This window comes from Nyctibius grandis, chromosome 2 (genome assembly GCF_013368605.1).
Source record: "Nyctibius grandis isolate bNycGra1 chromosome 2, bNycGra1.pri, whole genome shotgun sequence".
Lineage (NCBI taxonomy): Eukaryota > Metazoa > Chordata > Aves > Nyctibiiformes > Nyctibiidae > Nyctibius > Nyctibius grandis.
In genome coordinates this window covers 48,617,784-48,635,751 of record NC_090659.1, presented here as the reverse complement: position 1 = coordinate 48,635,751, position 17,968 = coordinate 48,617,784, and the positions used below count along the sequence as shown (strand labels likewise).

The 17,968-nt window shown below is 45.4% G+C and overlaps 1 protein-coding gene across 1 annotated transcript; it reads left to right on the top strand.

The window, feature by feature from the left end:
* Window positions 1–4,911: 4,911 nt before the first annotated feature.
* Window positions 4,912–11,194, top strand: LOC137677752 (regucalcin-like). Its single transcript, XM_068425305.1, has 6 exons — window positions 4,912–5,077; window positions 5,554–5,736; window positions 7,167–7,382; window positions 8,889–9,020; window positions 9,697–9,851; window positions 11,144–11,194. The coding sequence occupies exons 1-6, from the start codon at window positions 4,912–4,914 to the stop codon at window positions 11,192–11,194; spliced, it is 903 nt and encodes a 300-aa protein (XP_068281406.1).
* The last annotated feature ends 6,774 nt before the right edge of the window (window positions 11,195–17,968 follow it).

Below are 17,968 nucleotides of genomic sequence, written 5' to 3'. Positions count from 1 at the left end.
GACTTGATTATACTTTGCCACAGCCTGTGGTGGGGAAGCCAGTCAAGTCACCGGAAGAAAAGACCTGAATGAGAAATGTGGTTTTCTCCATCAAAATTCCTTTAGAAAAAATGCTTTGGGAAATATTTTGCAGTAAAAAATATTACTTTTTTTTTCCTGCACCTGAGAATCAGTCACTTTTCTTTTTAAATTGAAAGCAGTTAAAATTCTCTTAAACCAGAATTTTCCTTTTGAATGTCTTCAGCTGAAAATGCTGTTAAAAAAAATACATATTGTTCTACATGAACCTCCCTTCAAAGTTATCATTTAGGTTAAAAAGAGGAAAGCAGAAAGTAATGTGAAAAATCTTGTGAGGGTGAGCAAAGACAGAGGGTCGGTGCTGAAATGAGACAGAGCTGATGGCTTGGGCTGGGAGCCCAAGAAAGGCTGAGAAGGGTCCTCAGGGCGCCCACAACCACTGTGCTTGTGGTACAGAGACCTTGGCAGGAGTTTGACTTGGAAATATTACTGGCTTTTTTGCTAGAAATATTTGAATTTGTTTCTGGCTTAGGGCTGTAATTTTTTAATCTCCAAATTTGAATCGATGGTGACTACGGTAGGATAATACTAGGTCTATCCCGGCTATTTGCTTATCTGGGATAAATGTTTATCCCGTGAATCACTTGAACATCAAATTTAAAATGTTCATTAAAGTCTTGCACGGTTAAAGAAATGCATTGCTCCTGCATGCTGGTTTGGGGACGATTCCTCCCAGGTGGCTTCTGCCCTGGCTGAGTGTGGTGGGGGCAGCGACCACCAGCAACAACCAGCTTCCTGCCTTTCCCCCTTGCTGCAGCAGCAGGACCCAGAGAGGTGCCCTGGCACCAAAACACTGGTGGGTGGCTCTGGCTCACTGCCCAGCTTGGGCTCTGTCCCCATGGCAAGCCTGCTCTTGTCCCCTCCTTGCTGGACCAGCCGCCGGGAGGGAAACCACCGTCACCTACCTCTGCTGAGCGGGGCTGGGTGCGAGAAGGCACTTGGCATCTTCTGCCTTCGCCTCCCACAGAAAAAAAAAAAGCAGATGCCAAAGAAGGGGAGAAAAAAAAAAGTCTTAAAAGCCAAGCAAGATATCACCATCCTGCGGCATCCGTGGCAATCGCAGAGGCGCCCCGGCCAAAGCCCTTCCCTGGGTGTGCTGTGGGCAGCAGCTCACAACTCTCTGCGAGGCAGGGATCAGGCTTTGCGTATTCGAGGTGAGGAGCCCTGCGAGGAGAGCGGGTGACTTTGCACACAAGAAGGTTGTGGCACAGCTGGGAATAGGAGCCAAGTCTTAATAATGCCTTAATCACAAGAATATTTTTTTTCCTTATAATTCAAAGGGACTTGTACTACAAAACCTTCCCCTGCATCTTTTATTAACCTCCCCTTTTTCTCACCTGAGATGTTGATTTGCCCCTAGATTTGGGAAGTCTGGGCTAGCCCTCGGGGCAACCGAGTGGCGTAACCTCTTGGTTTCCCTCTCCCACTCCCATGACATGAGAAAAACACTGCGCAAGGATTTTTTTCCCTATCACATGTTCTGCTGCTGTCACGGCAAACCAGACCATTCAGAAGGGCTTTGGTCCGTGCCTCATCATTCATGTGACTGCTGACTGAATACAAAATGTAAAAGGTTACCTGCTCCACGCAGATACCATCAACTATTGCACAGTTTTAATCGTCGCCCAAAACAACAGCCGATTTCATTGGAGCAGCGCTGGAAAAGAGACACCAAGGCGGGTCTTGCAAGATTTTCCTCAGTGGGTGTGTTGTTGTGATGAACTGCAGGGTTTTGCATAGGTGTCCTCCAGCTTGGTGTAATATTCACCTGTCTGACCAAGGGGAAAATGGTTCTTAAAATTCCTCGGTTTACACAGTTGTTTCACTGTACGCACATTAAAAGCTTTAGCTGTCTGCCTGCTTATTCAGAGCTTCAGCTTGAAATTAAAAATGAAATCATCTGTGCTCGCACAGGGGAGAGAGGGAGAGATACAGCAAAGAAGCCTCTTAAGGCCAGTCATTCGTTTGTGTCTTACCTGTATCTTAGACGTATCGAAACGACCAATTTTTGTCAAGATCATTTGAAAAGGGATGTGGACTGAGGATTAGAAAGGCTATTTTTAATAGCTACCAGAAACAGGTTTTAGTTCTTATAGCAGACTGGATGTTTTTACATTAGTTTTTCATTCCTACCAGGAAATTTTTCTTACGGTCTCCAAATTCTGATAACTTTAAACTGTTTAATTTGGAAAATGTTTTGGTGACACCCATCAGTCCCTTACTCTCTGTGAGGGGCTTAGGCACGAGTCCAGGAGGCTAAAACACCAACAAAACTTTGCAGAGAGGATATAGGCAGGGTAAACTTCATGTTTTTATCCACACGGATTTTGTTTGGGGAGAATATGGCAGGATTTGGTGTTGTGTGCTTGGAATTGCTCTTTTTTCCCTGCATGCTCATCTCTGATGGGTCAGTGCTGCGGCAAGCAGGGTGCAAGGTGCCGCACAAAAAAGGTGCCAGATGGCAGGATGCCTGTGGAGTGATGAAGCTGGGATGTTTTGAACAAGGCTTTTTGGGGTCAATTCCTCATTTTTCCCTCTGAGATGCTGTATTCTGTGAAACACTGCTGCTACGTAGCTCCATGGGGTGCCAGCAGGGAGGGTGCAGCAGGAGGTGGACCACCGCGTGCAGGGGGGACTAGGGGCCGCATCCCTGCCAGCTTGTGGGGTTCTTTTGGAGGACAGTGCTGCCTCTTATGATTAGATGACCCTTTCTGTTAAAAGCCTCCATTTTCAGTTCCTTCTAAAATTAGAGAAACCTCAGCCAGCAAGGCACAAGTCTCCCCTTCTAGTTTCCCTCTTCTTAAAAATGGGGGGAAATTTGAGCCAAAGGATTCAGCTGTTTGAAAAAAAACCCCTCAGCTGGAGGGATGCACGGGAGCTATTTCTTTGGTGGAGGGGAGAGACACTGAGGCTGGACGTGCAGCTGGGGAAGGCAGACGTGCACTGAGGCTCCGTGGGACAGGGCAGGTCTCCGCAGCATCAGAGCAGGGACGTGAGCGAGGAAGCAGGCAGCTGGTGTGGGCAGGTCGGTTTCTCCCCAGCCTATGCCTTGTGAAACAGCTGGCAATGGCGTGATTGCGTTCTCCTCAGGCGGCGTGTGGGACGGGTCTGTGCATCAGTGTTTCACCACGGCGTATCTGCCAGGCCCCTGTTTTGTTGCTGCAGAAGATGGAGAAGGGGCAGTAAATGAAAGAAGAGCTGGTGGGAAGTGGGAGGTTTAATAAAGCTCCGTTGGGTCAATGAAACAGCCGACAAGACAAATACACACCAGTTGCTCCAGATCTGGAGACCTTCTGCCTCTGTGGGAGCCGTGCGGATGCCGGGCTGCTGCCAAACCCCATTTTCCTGCAGGGGCCAGAGCAGCTCTGTGTTTTCCAGACCACAATACAATAAAGTCAGCATTGTGTCTCCAGGTCTTGGGTCCCAAATACGGCAGCCACATGACACAAAATTTTAACCCAAGAGAAACTCACCCCTCCAGCTCGAGCACGGCTTAACAGCTTCTAGGAGGTTTTACTGGCATCTTGTCGCATATCCTCATTTACACTTCAGACTGATGCTGTTTGCCTGCACCTTTCTGTGCCAGAGCAGGTCGCTGCCCGGCCTCTCGTAGCCATTTTTCTTGGAAGGGAGAAGGACGTATTTGATAAATGGGTTGTCTGGACCTCACCTTGGCTGCCCTGACTCCTTGCCATGCATGCCTGGGGCTGGGGAGCAGGGAAGATCCTGGATCCCCAGCCCTGGCATTTTCATTCACTGTGATTACTGGCTCTTCCCACGTATTTTAGTGCTAATTAATTATCTGTAAACCTTATCACCAGTGCACCTACTAGGAAACAATGCCTGCATGAAGACAGCTGAATGGTGGAGGTTATTGCTCACATCCCACACTGCAGCAGGGGCATAGCAGGACCAGGGGCCGAGCTGCCTGTTCTGGAGGGCATCAAAGGCGATCTGAGCACCAACATGGGGCTTTGGGCACTCTGTGCCAGGGTGGTGGCTGAGTGGCCGGTGTCCCTGCGGGCACCCTGCTGCAATGGGGCCAAGGCAGCTGGGGCACGAACATCCCCCTGGAGGAGCAGGCACGCGGGATAGGAGCTTCATAGGTGACTTTGCCCTTGAAGCAGCAACTGGAGTAATTACACCCCGCTGCCCGGCACAGGCCGAAATCTGGAGGCTACAGCAGAGGTTGGAGCCCTGGCTGGGGTGGTGAAGGGGCTGACGAAGATGAAATGCTTGGAGGGCAAACAAAGCAGCATGATTTCAAAGGCAGGAGCCTGCCCTGATGTTTGCATATTCACACTGACTCGGTGTGGGAACAGGCACTTGGTTTGCAGTGGCCTCGATGGCAAACTGCACTCGGTGTTATGGGTGCATATACATCTTCCTATGGAGCAAGTCACTGCATCTGCGTTAATAAGCAGAGCCTTGTTTTTCCACAAAAAGGCTTCCAAGCCATTGATGCTGCTGCCCACTGGTCCCTCCCCATGGTCTGGGGGACCCTTGGGACCACTGATCCCCAGCCAACAGCTTGGTCCCAGCTCAGGGCCGTGTCCCCAGCACTCTCTTGCCTGGTGGCAGGTGCCTCATCAGCAGCTCTGGTTTAAAGTCTCTTGCCTAGGAAAGGTTTGCTAAGGAGAAGCATTGGTGCCTCGAGTTCAATTCCAGCCATGAGGCCATGGAAATGTCACAGGAACCTCGTAAATTACTCTATTGTGGGATTTGGAGGGCTTTGCTATTTACAAACTCTGCTTTTAAGCATCGTAGGTTTGAAAAATTCATACAATGATAGCTTATCATTAAATATTTTATTGACCCTCTTCCTCTCAGACCATGTCCTCCTCCATCAAAATCGAATCTGTCGTGAAGGAGAAGACCAGGATGGGAGAGTGCCCGGTCTGGGAAGAAAGGGAGAGTGCACTCGTCTATGTAGACATTACCTCACAGAAAGTGTGCCGCTGGAGCCCACTCACCAACAAGGTGCAGAGCGTGTCCGTGGGTAAGAGTCTGTACTCACTGCTTCATCCTGGGAGTCTTCCCTATCTGCCCCATCCATCCCTCCTGGAAGGAGTCCTGCAGCATGGTGGTCTCCCTTACTTTCTACGGGGCACTCTGTCCTCCCGTGACACATTGCTGAGCACGGTGTGGCCCAAGCCAGCTGAGCAGAGGGGACCGTGCTCAGGTGTGGAGAACCATGTGCACGTTGCCCTTGCTAAGCCCCAGTGGGAAGGAATGTTTCATTTGGGACCTGCAGAGTAAAAGGTATGGTCCTAATGGCTGTGTCTGACCAGAAGGTGGAAAGACCTGGAGAACACAGAGCCAGTGAGATGTGCTAAGGATCTTAGCATCAGCTCAGCCTTTCCTGGGTCGTGGATGTCCCGATCAAGCTCAGATGCCCGAGCTGAGGTGGGGAGGGGTAGGGCTGAGAGATGGCCCTGGAGCCGCCCACCATCTCCCACTCCCTCTTGCCCGCAGGTGCCCGCGTCGGCTCGGTGGCGTTGCGGCAGTGCGGGAGCTATGTCATCGCCCTGGGGACCAGGTTTGCCTTTCTGGACTGGGACACTCAGGCGGTCACCACCATCCTCGAGCTTGAGCAAGATAAACCCAACAACAGGTTCAATGATGGGAAAGTGGATCCAAAGGGGAGGTTTTTTGCTGGTAAGTTCCTGGCAGAAATTTTTCCCAGAGCAAAGAGGAACTAATTACAGTGTGTTTTATATAGTACATTTTATTGTGTGTTCTCGATTCCTCTGTTGAGTTCCCTGCAAAAACCACCGCCACGAGCATGAGCCATCTTGTGAATGCTCTTCTCGGGTACCACCTGACAGAGGAGGAGAAGGGACTCCTCATCCTCTGACCTAAATGAGGACAGAGGCTATCAACAAGGCTGTCCGGCAGGAAGGCTCTGCTTTTGCTTGGATGATGGTGTTTTTCAAACATCTGCCTACACGGGAGATGAAAAGTTGGAGAAGGGCTCATGCATGTGGGAAGGTTTCTGGAGGTGTAAAGGAGGAGGCAGCTCCTAGAGCAGAAGATGCACTGCGGTTTGCACCCTTCATGTACAGCCTCCCCTGGTTAGCCTATGCAAAACGGAGATGTGGGGATTGCTCCTCAGCCTCCTGAAGGCAAGAGGAACTTTTCCCACTGGTTGCAATGCACCCAGGATACCCCTGTGCTTTTTCTCCTCCATATAAATGATGAGCCAAGCACAGCAATCCACTCTGGAAGCAGAAAGCGACTGATGGGAGTGAAAATGGCTCTGTATTTTTTTTGCCAGCCAGCCTTTTCTTCTTATTTCAAATTTGCCAAAAATCAGGAAAATTCATTTGACTCATGGTTGTGCTTGAGGGCTGATGTGTCACTAGAGTTAAGGGCAAGAGTAAGAGAGAAAAACCTGCTCTGCACACCTGTTCCTAGCTGTGCATGGTGGATCAATGCTTTCAACATGGGTTTTGGCCAAGTGTTATAAAACAAACTCATGAGATCTTCTAAAAGGAGAGGCCCACAGATGCAGTCTGTCACAGTTAAAAGGAGGTGTAAATGCCCCCCTCGAGTGCTTCCCATCCCATTGCTGCAGAGCTCTCTCCTTTCTGGGGAAGAGAGAATCAGAAACTAAATAACGAACATAATAATGAGGCATAAAGTCATTAAGAAAAAAATCTCACTTCCCTGGTATTCTCCACGTGCTTCTGAGATAACCATGATCTACAGCACCTGTATTTTAAGGTCACAGGCCATTTAAATGATAAAAGTAGCCTACAAAGAGCAACAACAAAAAAGAGCACATGATGCTTGCCTGCATCTTGGCTTTTGCTGTGAGCAAAACCTCAGCCCCTGTTGTGGTGCTCCTTTGGGTCTTTGACGTCTACAACTTAAACCTCACGGCAATGCAGAAACTCATCCTTTCGTTGGCCAGGATCACCTCTTCAGGAGGCAGCTGCTCCCAACCTGCTCCTTTTCCTCCTTCTCATCAATCTGATGGGACCTGTTTAGTCCCTCTCTCCCTAGGACCACTTAGAGGAGTTTTTTGATCAAGCATGAGGGAATAATCTTGTATTTTCTAACCAGTGCTCCCATTTCCATTTCAGGTACGATGGCTGAAGAGATGTCACCAGGGGTCCGAGCGAGGCGGCAAGGCGCTCTCTATACCCTTTTCCCTGACCATTCGGTAATAAAACAGTTAGACCAGGTGGACATCTCCAATGGTCTGGATTGGTCCCTGGACCACAGGACCTTCTTTCACATCGACAGCCTGGCATACGCTGTGCATGCCTTCAGCTATGATGTGCACACTGGAAAGATCGGTACACCTGCTTTTCTAAATTCGGTGACAAGTAGCACTATTACTCTTTCTGCAGCGAGACCTAGGTGTGTAGTATGCATGCAGTGATTTAATTGACAGATCTCGTATCTTCTGGTTACAGCTTGTCAGCAGGCTGACTGTGATTGATCTCAAGTTTAGTTACAAACCAGGTGTATTTGGTGAACAAACTTTTGAAAATCCTTCAACTTACTTTCAAGTATCTGGATAGACGGCTTATATTTAGACCCGTTCAAGGAGCTGCAGGGAAGAAGCCATTTATACTGCAGTGAGGATTAGCTCAGAGGATGCTGTTTATTCTTGAGTGCCATCTACTGGAATGCATCGATTGTACTAGCTCCATAAATACAAATACAGAATGTGCATGCATGTATATCACAGAAATTTATTTAAAGAATCAAGTTATCATTGTGATTTGAAGTTTCCCAATTCTGAAGTTAAAATTACCTGCAAGTGTTTGGCAAATTTCACTTAAATTCATTTTCTATGCAAACATTTTTTTTTATAATATCTGCAAAAAGGAAAATTTAAGTGCAAGCAAAATGGATGTAACCTCATTTCAAAACTCTGTGAAATAGTTTTGTGCTGTATCAACCCATTATACTCCATGGGAATTTAAATGGCTGAACTGCCTTTGTACTCTAATCAGTGTGGACTTTGAGTAATCCTGGGTGAAAATTGTACAAAATAATTACAGTTACTCAGATTTCAGTTTTCTGTGCTATCCGTTTCTACAGATTTTAGGAGATAAGATTTTTAGAGAAGACTTAATGCAACATTTCCCCCCCAAATACAAAAACATAATGAGTTTGAGTTTCCTAGCCTTGGCTTTATGCTGGTGGTAATTATTTTTGGCTGGTGCAATGGCCATAAGGCACTGAGGCCAGAGTAGGCAGACTGCTGCCCTTGGGCACTGCTCCATAGACTGTGCACGTGCCCACCAACCCATCTGCACTGCAGCCTAGACTTGCTAGTGGTTGGTGTCCAGGCTTAATCAAAACTGGTAGCTCGGTTGGCCTTTAAAAAGTAAACTTCTTGCTCTTTAGCTGGCAGAGATTGCTTATTACCAGCATTTAAACCCAAGTCATTATTTATGTGATGTATGGCTCATAAAAAGACATCCAGGCTGCCATGAGCAATGAAAGTCCAGGAAAAGTTGCTGTGCTTGTGGCAGTCGTGGTATGACGGGCAGCCTGTGGGTTAACAAAAGGGACAGGGGCATTTTGTTCTCTTCCCTTGGTAAAATAATAAGAGCCCTAATTCAGTACAATCCCAAACCACAGTGGCTCTACTGGGGGCTTGTTTCTGCCAAGTTAAGTGAGGCTTTTAACACATCTGCTAAATGCATATGTGATATACATTTTGCAGCACAGCTTTGTCACAGAAAATGAACTTACCTGTTTGCAAGAGCATGGAAGATGTTAGACTGGGACCTGATACAGAACTGGTACCAGCCCATGTAACACCGGCTTCATAACTCTCCCTGCAGCTTGCCCCAAACTTTTGTACCATCTAGAAAAGGAGGAGCAAATGCCCGACGGGATGTGCATCGACGCAGAAGGGAAGCTCTGGGTGGCCTGTATTGATGCCGGGAGAGTCATTCGTATAGACCCAGAGACAGGTAAGGCCTCCCCACCAGCACGTGCATATTGAGTGTAACCTACGTGCCACGAATGTGAGAGGAAAGGCAGCCAGGAGGAATGGTGTGAAGGTGAGATGAGAAGGTGTCGTTTATGATATGGTTGCCTGTTTCTGCCCCACGGGTTGCCACGAGCATCACTGGTTCGGGCCCCAATCACGTGGAGAGCACTGCTCCCTGTGCTGCCTCCCAGCATTGGGTACCACTGCTCCCACGGTCTGCTGATGCAGAACACCCACTTCTTTAAAATGCCACTTAGAAAAAAAAAATGCACTGCGTAACTATTGGGAGAAACATTATAAACCTGTAATTAAGAAAGAAAAAATTCTCAGCGTTGAAATGTTTAACTGGGAAACACTGTTAGAGAATTACAGCCATCCCAGGCCCAGGTGTCTCTGCCCTTCCTGGCTTCAAATACTTCATTGCTTCATTTTGAGAAAGGAAACAAAGCCTTGCAGGTATAGGGGAGAGGCTAAAAAAAGAGGCAGATGAAAGAATTTGATTTCTTCATGAATTGTCCTTTAGGATATGGCCTGTCTGAAGGGGAGATGTCTTCTGCGTAAATGCCACATCTGTGCCATGTGGGCTAATAGTACGTTCATATTTACATGCTTCCTAGAAAATGGACACTAGGAAACAATCGCATATTTTTTCCCAGGAAAAAGAATCCAGACTGTGAGGCTGCCTACTCCGAGGATCACCTCTTGCTGCTTTGGTGGAAAAGACTACTCAGAAATGTACGTCACTTCTGCATACGATGGACTGGATGAGACCACCTTAGCCAAGGAACCTCACGCAGGAGAGATTTTCAAGGTGAGCAGATTTTCTTTCTTTCTATACCTCAGTCCGGCCAAGCCTCATGCTTGGAGAGTGTGAGATGCCCCCAGGGTGCAGCAGCCCTTCTCTCACTCATCCTGCTCACACGATGTGCTCCTCCAGACGTGTTGCATATTCCCCAGCCAGGCAGAGCTCCTTTTGCATGGCTGCACAAGCATTTGGAAGGAAGATTTGGATAAATTGCTAGTAATAGTGTTAATAAATTGGTTAGTCAAAGTCAGTATCTGGCCAGGATCTGAAGGCAGACGGTGGATCTGGGTCTGCCCTGTATAGCATAATCTGTAATATATTGTAAGGAATTGGGTCTTGCTCCTATTGCTTACTATATTTTCATCAGTTTTGGAAATTCCACTTCCTTAATTCTCATTTTTTAATTGCACCAGGAAATCTAAATGTTTACATCACAGATTGCCCCTTTAAAAATTAAATGCTTAAATTCACCAGGGCAAAATTTTGCATCCCAATCCCAAAATGTTTGTGATTTTCTTAGTCTGTTAAAAGCGGTTGCTACATTTTGAGAAACTAATAATCCACATTTTTATTCAGGGCTCTTGAATCTGAAACTTGTTTTCTCTTCATTTTTCAGTCCATGAGCAAAAAGTACATCAGGAGAATAAAATTCAGTTCTTAATCAGCAATTGCCATAATTCCCTGACCACAGCATGAAAAGGAACGGTTGTAAATGAGGGGAAATGGAAAAAAACCAAACTGTATTATCGGTTTGGCAATAGGATGAAGTTATGTTCCAGGAGGGATGGGGATCTAATCTGGGATCTGGGACCTTCTAGTTGAAAGCAGCGCTTGCAGCAGATTTCCCATAGCCGAGAACTGATAGATTTCTCAAGCAGCAATGTTTAGGAGCCCACAGGAGAATTAAATACCAAAAGGTCATTATGAGCCTTGCCTTTTTTATCTCTGTTCCTCAGTTCTCCAGTTCTAGAAGGGAATCAGTGTTTTCCAAACTCCCATTTGTCTTGCATGGGCAAAGGGCATTAAAAGTTACTGTGACTTGTTTGGTTAACATGCAGATAAGGACCACATGTAAGGGCCACAGATAAGGTGTAAATTAGCAAAATTATTGAGTGGTATTTGATAATCTTAAAGAATGAACTCCATGTAATGACTTTTTGGGTTCCTCTTGAAGCAGGGGACCCTCCACGTAGGGGTAGGTTGCTGTGATATTTGTTGTACAACATTTGAATGTTTCCATTGTACTCAGTTGGAGATTTATCTTTTCCCTTTCTTTTATTTATTTATTTTTAAAACAGATAACAGGCTTGGGTGTGAAAGGGATCCCACAGAATTTCTATGCTGCTTGAACATTGACGCTAAATAACAAAGAAGAAATGCTTGCATCTCGTAGTAACTCTGACAAGGAGAAGTCCAATGAACTACAGAATTTATCTGTGTGAGGATTTCTAAACCCACATTTGAGAGCGTGCTTGTTTTGAATTGAAGACGTGCCTTCTTCTGTGGGCCCGTGTCTTGATGCAATAGATTAGAGAGGTAAAGTTGATCTGTGTTACACCTTGATAGCTTTTGTGACTTTTCATAAACCTCTTCAAGCTTGAGCTTAGTGTTGTTGAACTTCATGATGACCAACTCTGGATTTTCAAGTCTGTGTGGTTCGCCAAGCAGAATCTGAGTCCTGGTTTGTCTTTTCATGTTACAGTGATGTACCAGCAATGATATGGCAGATTTTAATAAACATTTTAAGAGTGATGACTTGAACTGGGCTGCTCTGCTACTATGGGACTCCCCTCAAAGTGTTTTCTTGGTGATCAGAGCTATTTGTAGTATCCAGACTCCATTTTTACATCCTTGCTAGCCTGTTTCCATTTGCTTTGTCATGAATTCTTCGGTCTTGTCTTTAGGACACCGTTTATGCTGATGAAAATAAACTATGCAACCATATTTAAAATACGCGTACGGATTTTTTTTTCTGCATTCAGATATTACTGTGAAAATGCTGAGTGACCACACACAGTCAGGGTACAAACAGGCTGTGATCTACCAGGATGATCTGCGATACCAAAAACGGATGCTCCATAGAGTTGTCCTGTCAGGGTTCATATTTGCACCCAGACACATGGACTTCCCTTTGCCTTACGTATCTTCTTATTGCATGCATGGCTTCACCTTCTTATTTCCCTTCTTACAACATTCTTTTTCTCCTATTTCAAGTATTTTCCTCCTTTTTCCCCTTTCGCTTTAGATTTCTTTTCTTCTCACTTTTTGTTGGCTTTCTTCTGTCTCTTTGTGGTCCATATTGCTCAGTATTGAGTTTGAAGTCCTTGTTCCTGCCTTCAATGCTGTATATATCTGCCCAGGTTTCTCACTGCATTACCGTCACCTCTTCTTTCTTCTCTGGAAGGGCAAATCTGTCCTATCAACAGTCTCCCTTTTCCCAAACTGTGCAGGGTTTTCTCTCACACCAATGACTACCTCAAAGCTGACTCTTGAATTTGGGGTTTCCCCAAAGGCCTCACACACACCTGCAGTGAGCCAGGTCCCGTTCAAAACCTGGTCAGACTGAATGGGTGAGCAATAGAAGTAGAGAAGTTGCTCACCTCTTCTCGCTGCTTCTACTGCATGGTCTGCAGACAGGGCAGAGAGAGCACCTGGCTCGTAAGTGAAATCCGCTTTGGAAAATGCTAGTGGATGAGCCAGTGTAAAAACAGAGAGTGCTGTGGAGGGGGTCTCTCCCAACAAGACTACCCTTGTCTCCTAAAACTCCTTGACTTTTAGTTCATTTCCTGGTGAGCAGGAGCGGCTTATACCGCAGTGATGCAGAAAGCACAATGTCAAAGTGAATTTTTAGACTAATTAAATAATGACCCTATGCTATGCTGGATTCACTGAACCATTGCGATCCTTTCATTATCTGAGAATGCTTGATACCTGTAGATACGCAGCGAAGTCTAGCCTTTGCATTGAATTTGCTACCTTTTTACTGTCTGGAAAGATACACAGCACATAATGCATTTTCAGATCCTTAATGCTGACACTTTGTGATGTTACAAGAAGTCAATAATACTCATCATTCACCAGACCAGATGTTTCGGTGTCTTTCTCTGAGGTATTTGGCCTTTCTACCATTGCTATTCAAAGCCTTGATCTAGCCCTCAGACACTATGAGCAGGGAGTAAGTACTCAATGCCTTGTGAGGACAATCTCCCACAATAACCCATGCATGCAGGAACAGAGAAACTGTGGTTAGCCATGCAGAAATGTTAAACACAGTTTCCATGGGGCTATATGGAGATTGCCCTAGAATTAGCTGTTTTCTCCAGAACCAGCATCCCTCTCCTGGCAAGGGGTCCCTCCTAGCACTTTTGAAACAACCAAGCTGCGTTGAATTCTTCCTTGTAAAATATCCATAATGACCAGCCCTCTGATGTGGTAGTCTTCTGGCCTGACGACAAGCAGGAGATCTGGTTCTGCACTCTGATCAGGTGGACGGCAGGTCAAGCCACATATCCCAGGTCAATATCCTACCCATTTCAAAGGGGAATGTGACATGGGGGGAAGTAGGTGGTATATTTGACCCATCCAATTGAACTGGGCCACAGTCCAGAAAGAAATTTGAGATCCAATGGACCAAGAAGGACCTTTATTCACTAAGCCCTATTGAATATACTTGGCCATTGAACAGGATTTTCCAAAGTGCATTGTTTGAATGCAGTTACCTGAACTCTATTGTTAAACCCACGTTAGGTACATTTCAGACACTTATTCTAGATGATTAATTTAGGTCCTTAGCAAGCATTTTGCTCCTGTGCTACTAGACCTGGTAATTAGTAAAACAGGATAGAGGCTCTTGGCCCATCTGCTTCACTCCTACCTTGAACTGGAACCAGGGAGGTAAGTCCATAGTGTTGCACAAAGACAACTCAATTGAGAAATAAAACATTCAGCTCATTCTAATGTTTGCTCAGCAACCAGGCTGTTGTTTTTTTCCCTAGTCATAATTCCAATAGTAATTAATCTGCTGGGGGTTCTTAATAGCAAAGGTGTTAAATGCCTTCTGGCACCATGTCAATGCCAAACTGGTATAAGGAACATCATTGACAATTATATAAGATTTCCTGTTTACCCACCCTGGAGAGGAATGTGAAGGCAAGATGTCTGAAGGCAAGTCAAGTGTCCTAACCTTTAATTAAAAAAAAGGGTAGGAAGTGTGTGCAGACACCTTATTTAATGAAAAATGCACAATTATTTGAAAAATTGCATATCCACTAGGTATTTGCTCTGCCAGAAAATGAAAGCAGATAATTTTGAAACAATTTGCTCTTGAGAAATCCTTAATACCCTCATAATTTTTTTCTAGAGTTTTCTCAGGCATGCAAGCCAGGCTCCCTGGTTTGTAATTCTCCAGCCACTCCCTCCCGCATCTCTAAAGGGAGATGCTGTGCGTGCTGCTCTCAGACTCCAAGGTCCAAGCACTTTGGGATCTCTCTCATTGTTGCACAGCTTTCCAAACTAAAGAAAGGTTTGAAGATTAATTTCTCTCTGTTGCCCAAAGGCCCACTACTTCACTTCTCTTCAGATTTCAGAACTTACTGTTTTGTGATTTTGCTTCCTAAAAAAAAAGTGTTGATTGAAAACCATGGTGGGACTATTCTCCAGCCTCCTTAACCAAAGTAAGGCAAAGGCCCTTTGCCTTGAGCAGGACAAAGGCATGAAGGAAGGGGTATGGGACTGGGTTCATTCCCTTTGTGCATGTAGGGAACAATATGATATCTATAGTCCTATCTATAGGGAATAGGCTTTCAACTGGGAAGACTTTGGTCCTTGTGTTTTCTAGCCCTTGTGGCACAATCTGACTGCCTTTTCTTCCCTTCCCAAAAAGACGTGTCTTTGAGAAAACCTATTAAATCTAAACTGAGGGTCTCCAAATATTCGTAAGTGAAGCTAGGACGTGAATGAAGCTGGTTAAATGCCACGGCTGTGCTGGCATTGCTGCTGCACCCACGTGCTGTCACAGGCCTGGAATTGGCAAATACAGGGATGTAGGGTTTGCTCCACCGGCTTTTACTGTTGTGCTTAGGACTCCGTGCAGGAAAGAAGATGTAAAAACATTTCTTAGTCCTGGATAAGGAAACATAACCATTTTTCTAGCAATCTTTGTTTATCTATTTCTTTTTCTGATTATCTACTTCATCTTAAAGAGAAACTGTAAAGATGGTCTCTTTGCTAATGAGAGAGGGGACAGACACAAAGTAGCTGACTTTAAATAAAAAGTTCATGAGTGCTACCTACTGTGGGTAAATAAGTCCCCGGCAGAACAAAGAGGTAGCTGCCCTGATGAAACAACCTGGCTTTGCATAGTTTGTTTATTTTACCTTGACCCTGTCATGCTCCACATTCACACCAGTGTCAAACTCACAAACTTTGAATCCAGATCTTTGCTACATTCTTGCTGTTATCTCTCTATGTCAATGTGGATTGAGATTTCAGAGGGTAATAATGCACAGCGTACAAAGGACAAACATTGAACTTTGACCCTCTATTCACATGAAAATATTCTTGGAAAATGAGAAGCTACTCACCCTATGAACTATTAACAAGGCTACTGGATGACCTGCGGGGTGACTTTTGTCAGCAGATGGGCCTGACAGGGAAAATGGCTTCAGGAGCAAGAGGCATCTCCTTGGAAGGTTCCTAAGCGGGAATTGGGTGTCCTGTAAAGAAAGGTTGAAGGGTGGAAATAGCTGTAGATTAATTTATTTTGCCTAGGACTGTAAATTGCTTGAGCTGCTTAAAGTGCTGGTTTATTGAGTTTGTTTGTGCTGCATGTTGCACTATTGACAACCCAAAAGTTGAAGAAACAGTTGGTATTGATGTCAGGTTCTCCTCCTGCACCAAAATAAGAATCACGTGAACTGTAAATGCAAGCAGTGATAACCTCTGAGGAGGTGTAAGACCCTCATGGTCATCCAGCTGCTGTCTTCTTAAAGAAGAAAGTGTCCAGCTCTGTGTTTAGCAGTACCTGAGTCACATTAGGGAAGAGAAGATATAGGTGAATACCCTGTCAAGAGTGTGGTATCTTCTGGAAAAAGTTGATATCACAGAATCAATACACTGGAAGGATTTTAAGATGAAGGGAAAGAGAAAGAGCTATCTGAAGTGAGACTTAACATGGAAGCTAAGGTGATGATGAAGAGATGTGAAGGCGCAGAGAGGGGAAGGACATGTTGCCAGCAGGTGTGGGAAAAGGCAAGTGACAGGAAGGTGGGCTCCATAACTTGGAAACAAAGCTTGAACTAGAAAAATTGTACCTGGAAGTACACTTTAGGACTCAGGGGAAACTGAAGATGCTCGCTGCCTCCTCTGCAGGGCTTTCCTTGCCTGTTGACAGTTTCTTGTATGCAAAGGGAGAAGGTGGTGGGGGGAAAGCTGAACTGCCCTCTCCCATACTTTTTACAAAGACCTTCCCTCTTTTTTAAATCACCTCAGACCCAAACAACTGGGCTGGTCTGCAATTGACCCATTTGTACCTAACGTGCTCAGGAGTGTCGGTGCAGGGTGTGGGACTATGGAAGATGACAGAGTTATCCCCACATCAATGCCATTGAGGTGACATGGTCACATTAAGAGTTTGGAGCAGTGACAGGCAGGCTACAAGAAAGCCAAGGAGTATAAGGAGGTTGGCCTGGAGCAGATAAGGGGAGCCTCACCTATATTATGAGGTATTGGGCTGGTTTCTGCCTAGGACACCAAGGACACCAAGGACAGTTGATACCCTGCTAGGGAGAACTTGGTACGGATACACAAAAACCGTCTGCCTGGAAGGGCTGGAGAGAGATCAGCTCTATCATGTCTGCTCTTGGGTAACTGAGACACAAACAGTACTGCTTAAGAAATCTTTAGCAGATTTGGAGAGCCCCAGCAGAACCCCATCTGCTGCCTCCTACTCCACTAACACCTGGTGGGTTTTGGTAATGTGGGGACTGCAGTAGAGGCTGGTAATGAATGGAAACTAGTGGGAGTAACTGGTGAGAGAAGGGAATGCAAAAACTAATGCCCAGGAAAGCTGATAGCAAGCCCTGCAGACTCCATCTTTCCTCCTCTGGCTGCTGCTGCTGTTGCTCCATCCTCCTCCCACTCTCTGCCAATGCCAACGAGGTCTGCTTGCTCCCACTTTCACAAGAGTGAGTGGGAGTAACTTGAGTCAGCTCTGAGTGTGCCCTTACCACTTCTTCAGTGTAGGTGATCTCTGCTCAGCATGCAGGTGTCAAAGCTGCCAGGGGCAGTTTTGAGGTGGCTCTCCTAGGAATTTGCTCTTGATTTTCCTTAAGAGGCAGGTCATTGAGAAAGAGTTGCTATTTTCTACAATCTGTCACTAGGGATTTCTCAACAGGGCAGAAAGTAAACCTCCTGTTTACTTTAACAAGTGGCTTTATCCATTTCCACTGCAAATTTGCATGTACAGTTGCTTGTTGATGCAAAGACAATGTCCTAAGGTGAGCCGTAGTTCATAGGGTACATTTCCTGTCACGTTTGTGATCTTTCTAATAATTAAAATCACACAGGGTGGTTTTATAAACTCCTCATTTATTTTCAACGTCTGCTTTGGAAGTTTGTGTGTGGTTGGGGAGTGGAGGAGGAAGAAATGTCAAAAAATGCTAGGTTCACTAAAGTTCTTTCTTTTCCTTTAAAAACAGGGAGTTTTGTTGTTCATTCTTCTATTATTCTTAGGATGAGGTGGGGACTAGGATGATTCCTCTTAAAAGATGTTACTTACAAATATCTTTTAAATCACTTCGCCCATTTAAAAAAATAATGATCTATCAGGTGTCCTATTTTTACCAGATAAGATTCGGAGAGACTGAGTTATGGTGATGTGCTGACCTCTGTTGTCATCATCCTTTCTTACTGAAACTCCTTTTAAATGCTGAATTTTATATTCTCAAAAATAGATGATACATCTGAGACAAACCTGAGGCAGAATTGGTTCATGATGAAGCCATATTCTGATGTCACAATAAATCTAACCCTGGGACTCTTCAACAAAATCACAGTGGTCAGGCACAGCGACACACAGCGTTGGTTTCCTAAAAAAACCCTCAATCAGATGTTTTAAATGGGCC

Excerpts from the sequence above, each read along its gene's own strand:
- LOC137677752 (XM_068425305.1), top strand. The coding sequence starts at position 4,912 with ATGTCCTCCTCCATCAAAATCGAATCTGTCGTGAAGGAGAAGACCAGG. Across the intron at positions 5,078-5,553 it reads GGTGCAGAGCGTGTCCGTGG|GTGCCCGCGTCGGCTCGGTG; the intron begins GTAAGAGTCTGT and ends TCTTGCCCGCAG. Across the intron at positions 5,737-7,166 it reads AAAGGGGAGGTTTTTTGCTG|GTACGATGGCTGAAGAGATG; the intron begins GTAAGTTCCTGG and ends TTTCCATTTCAG.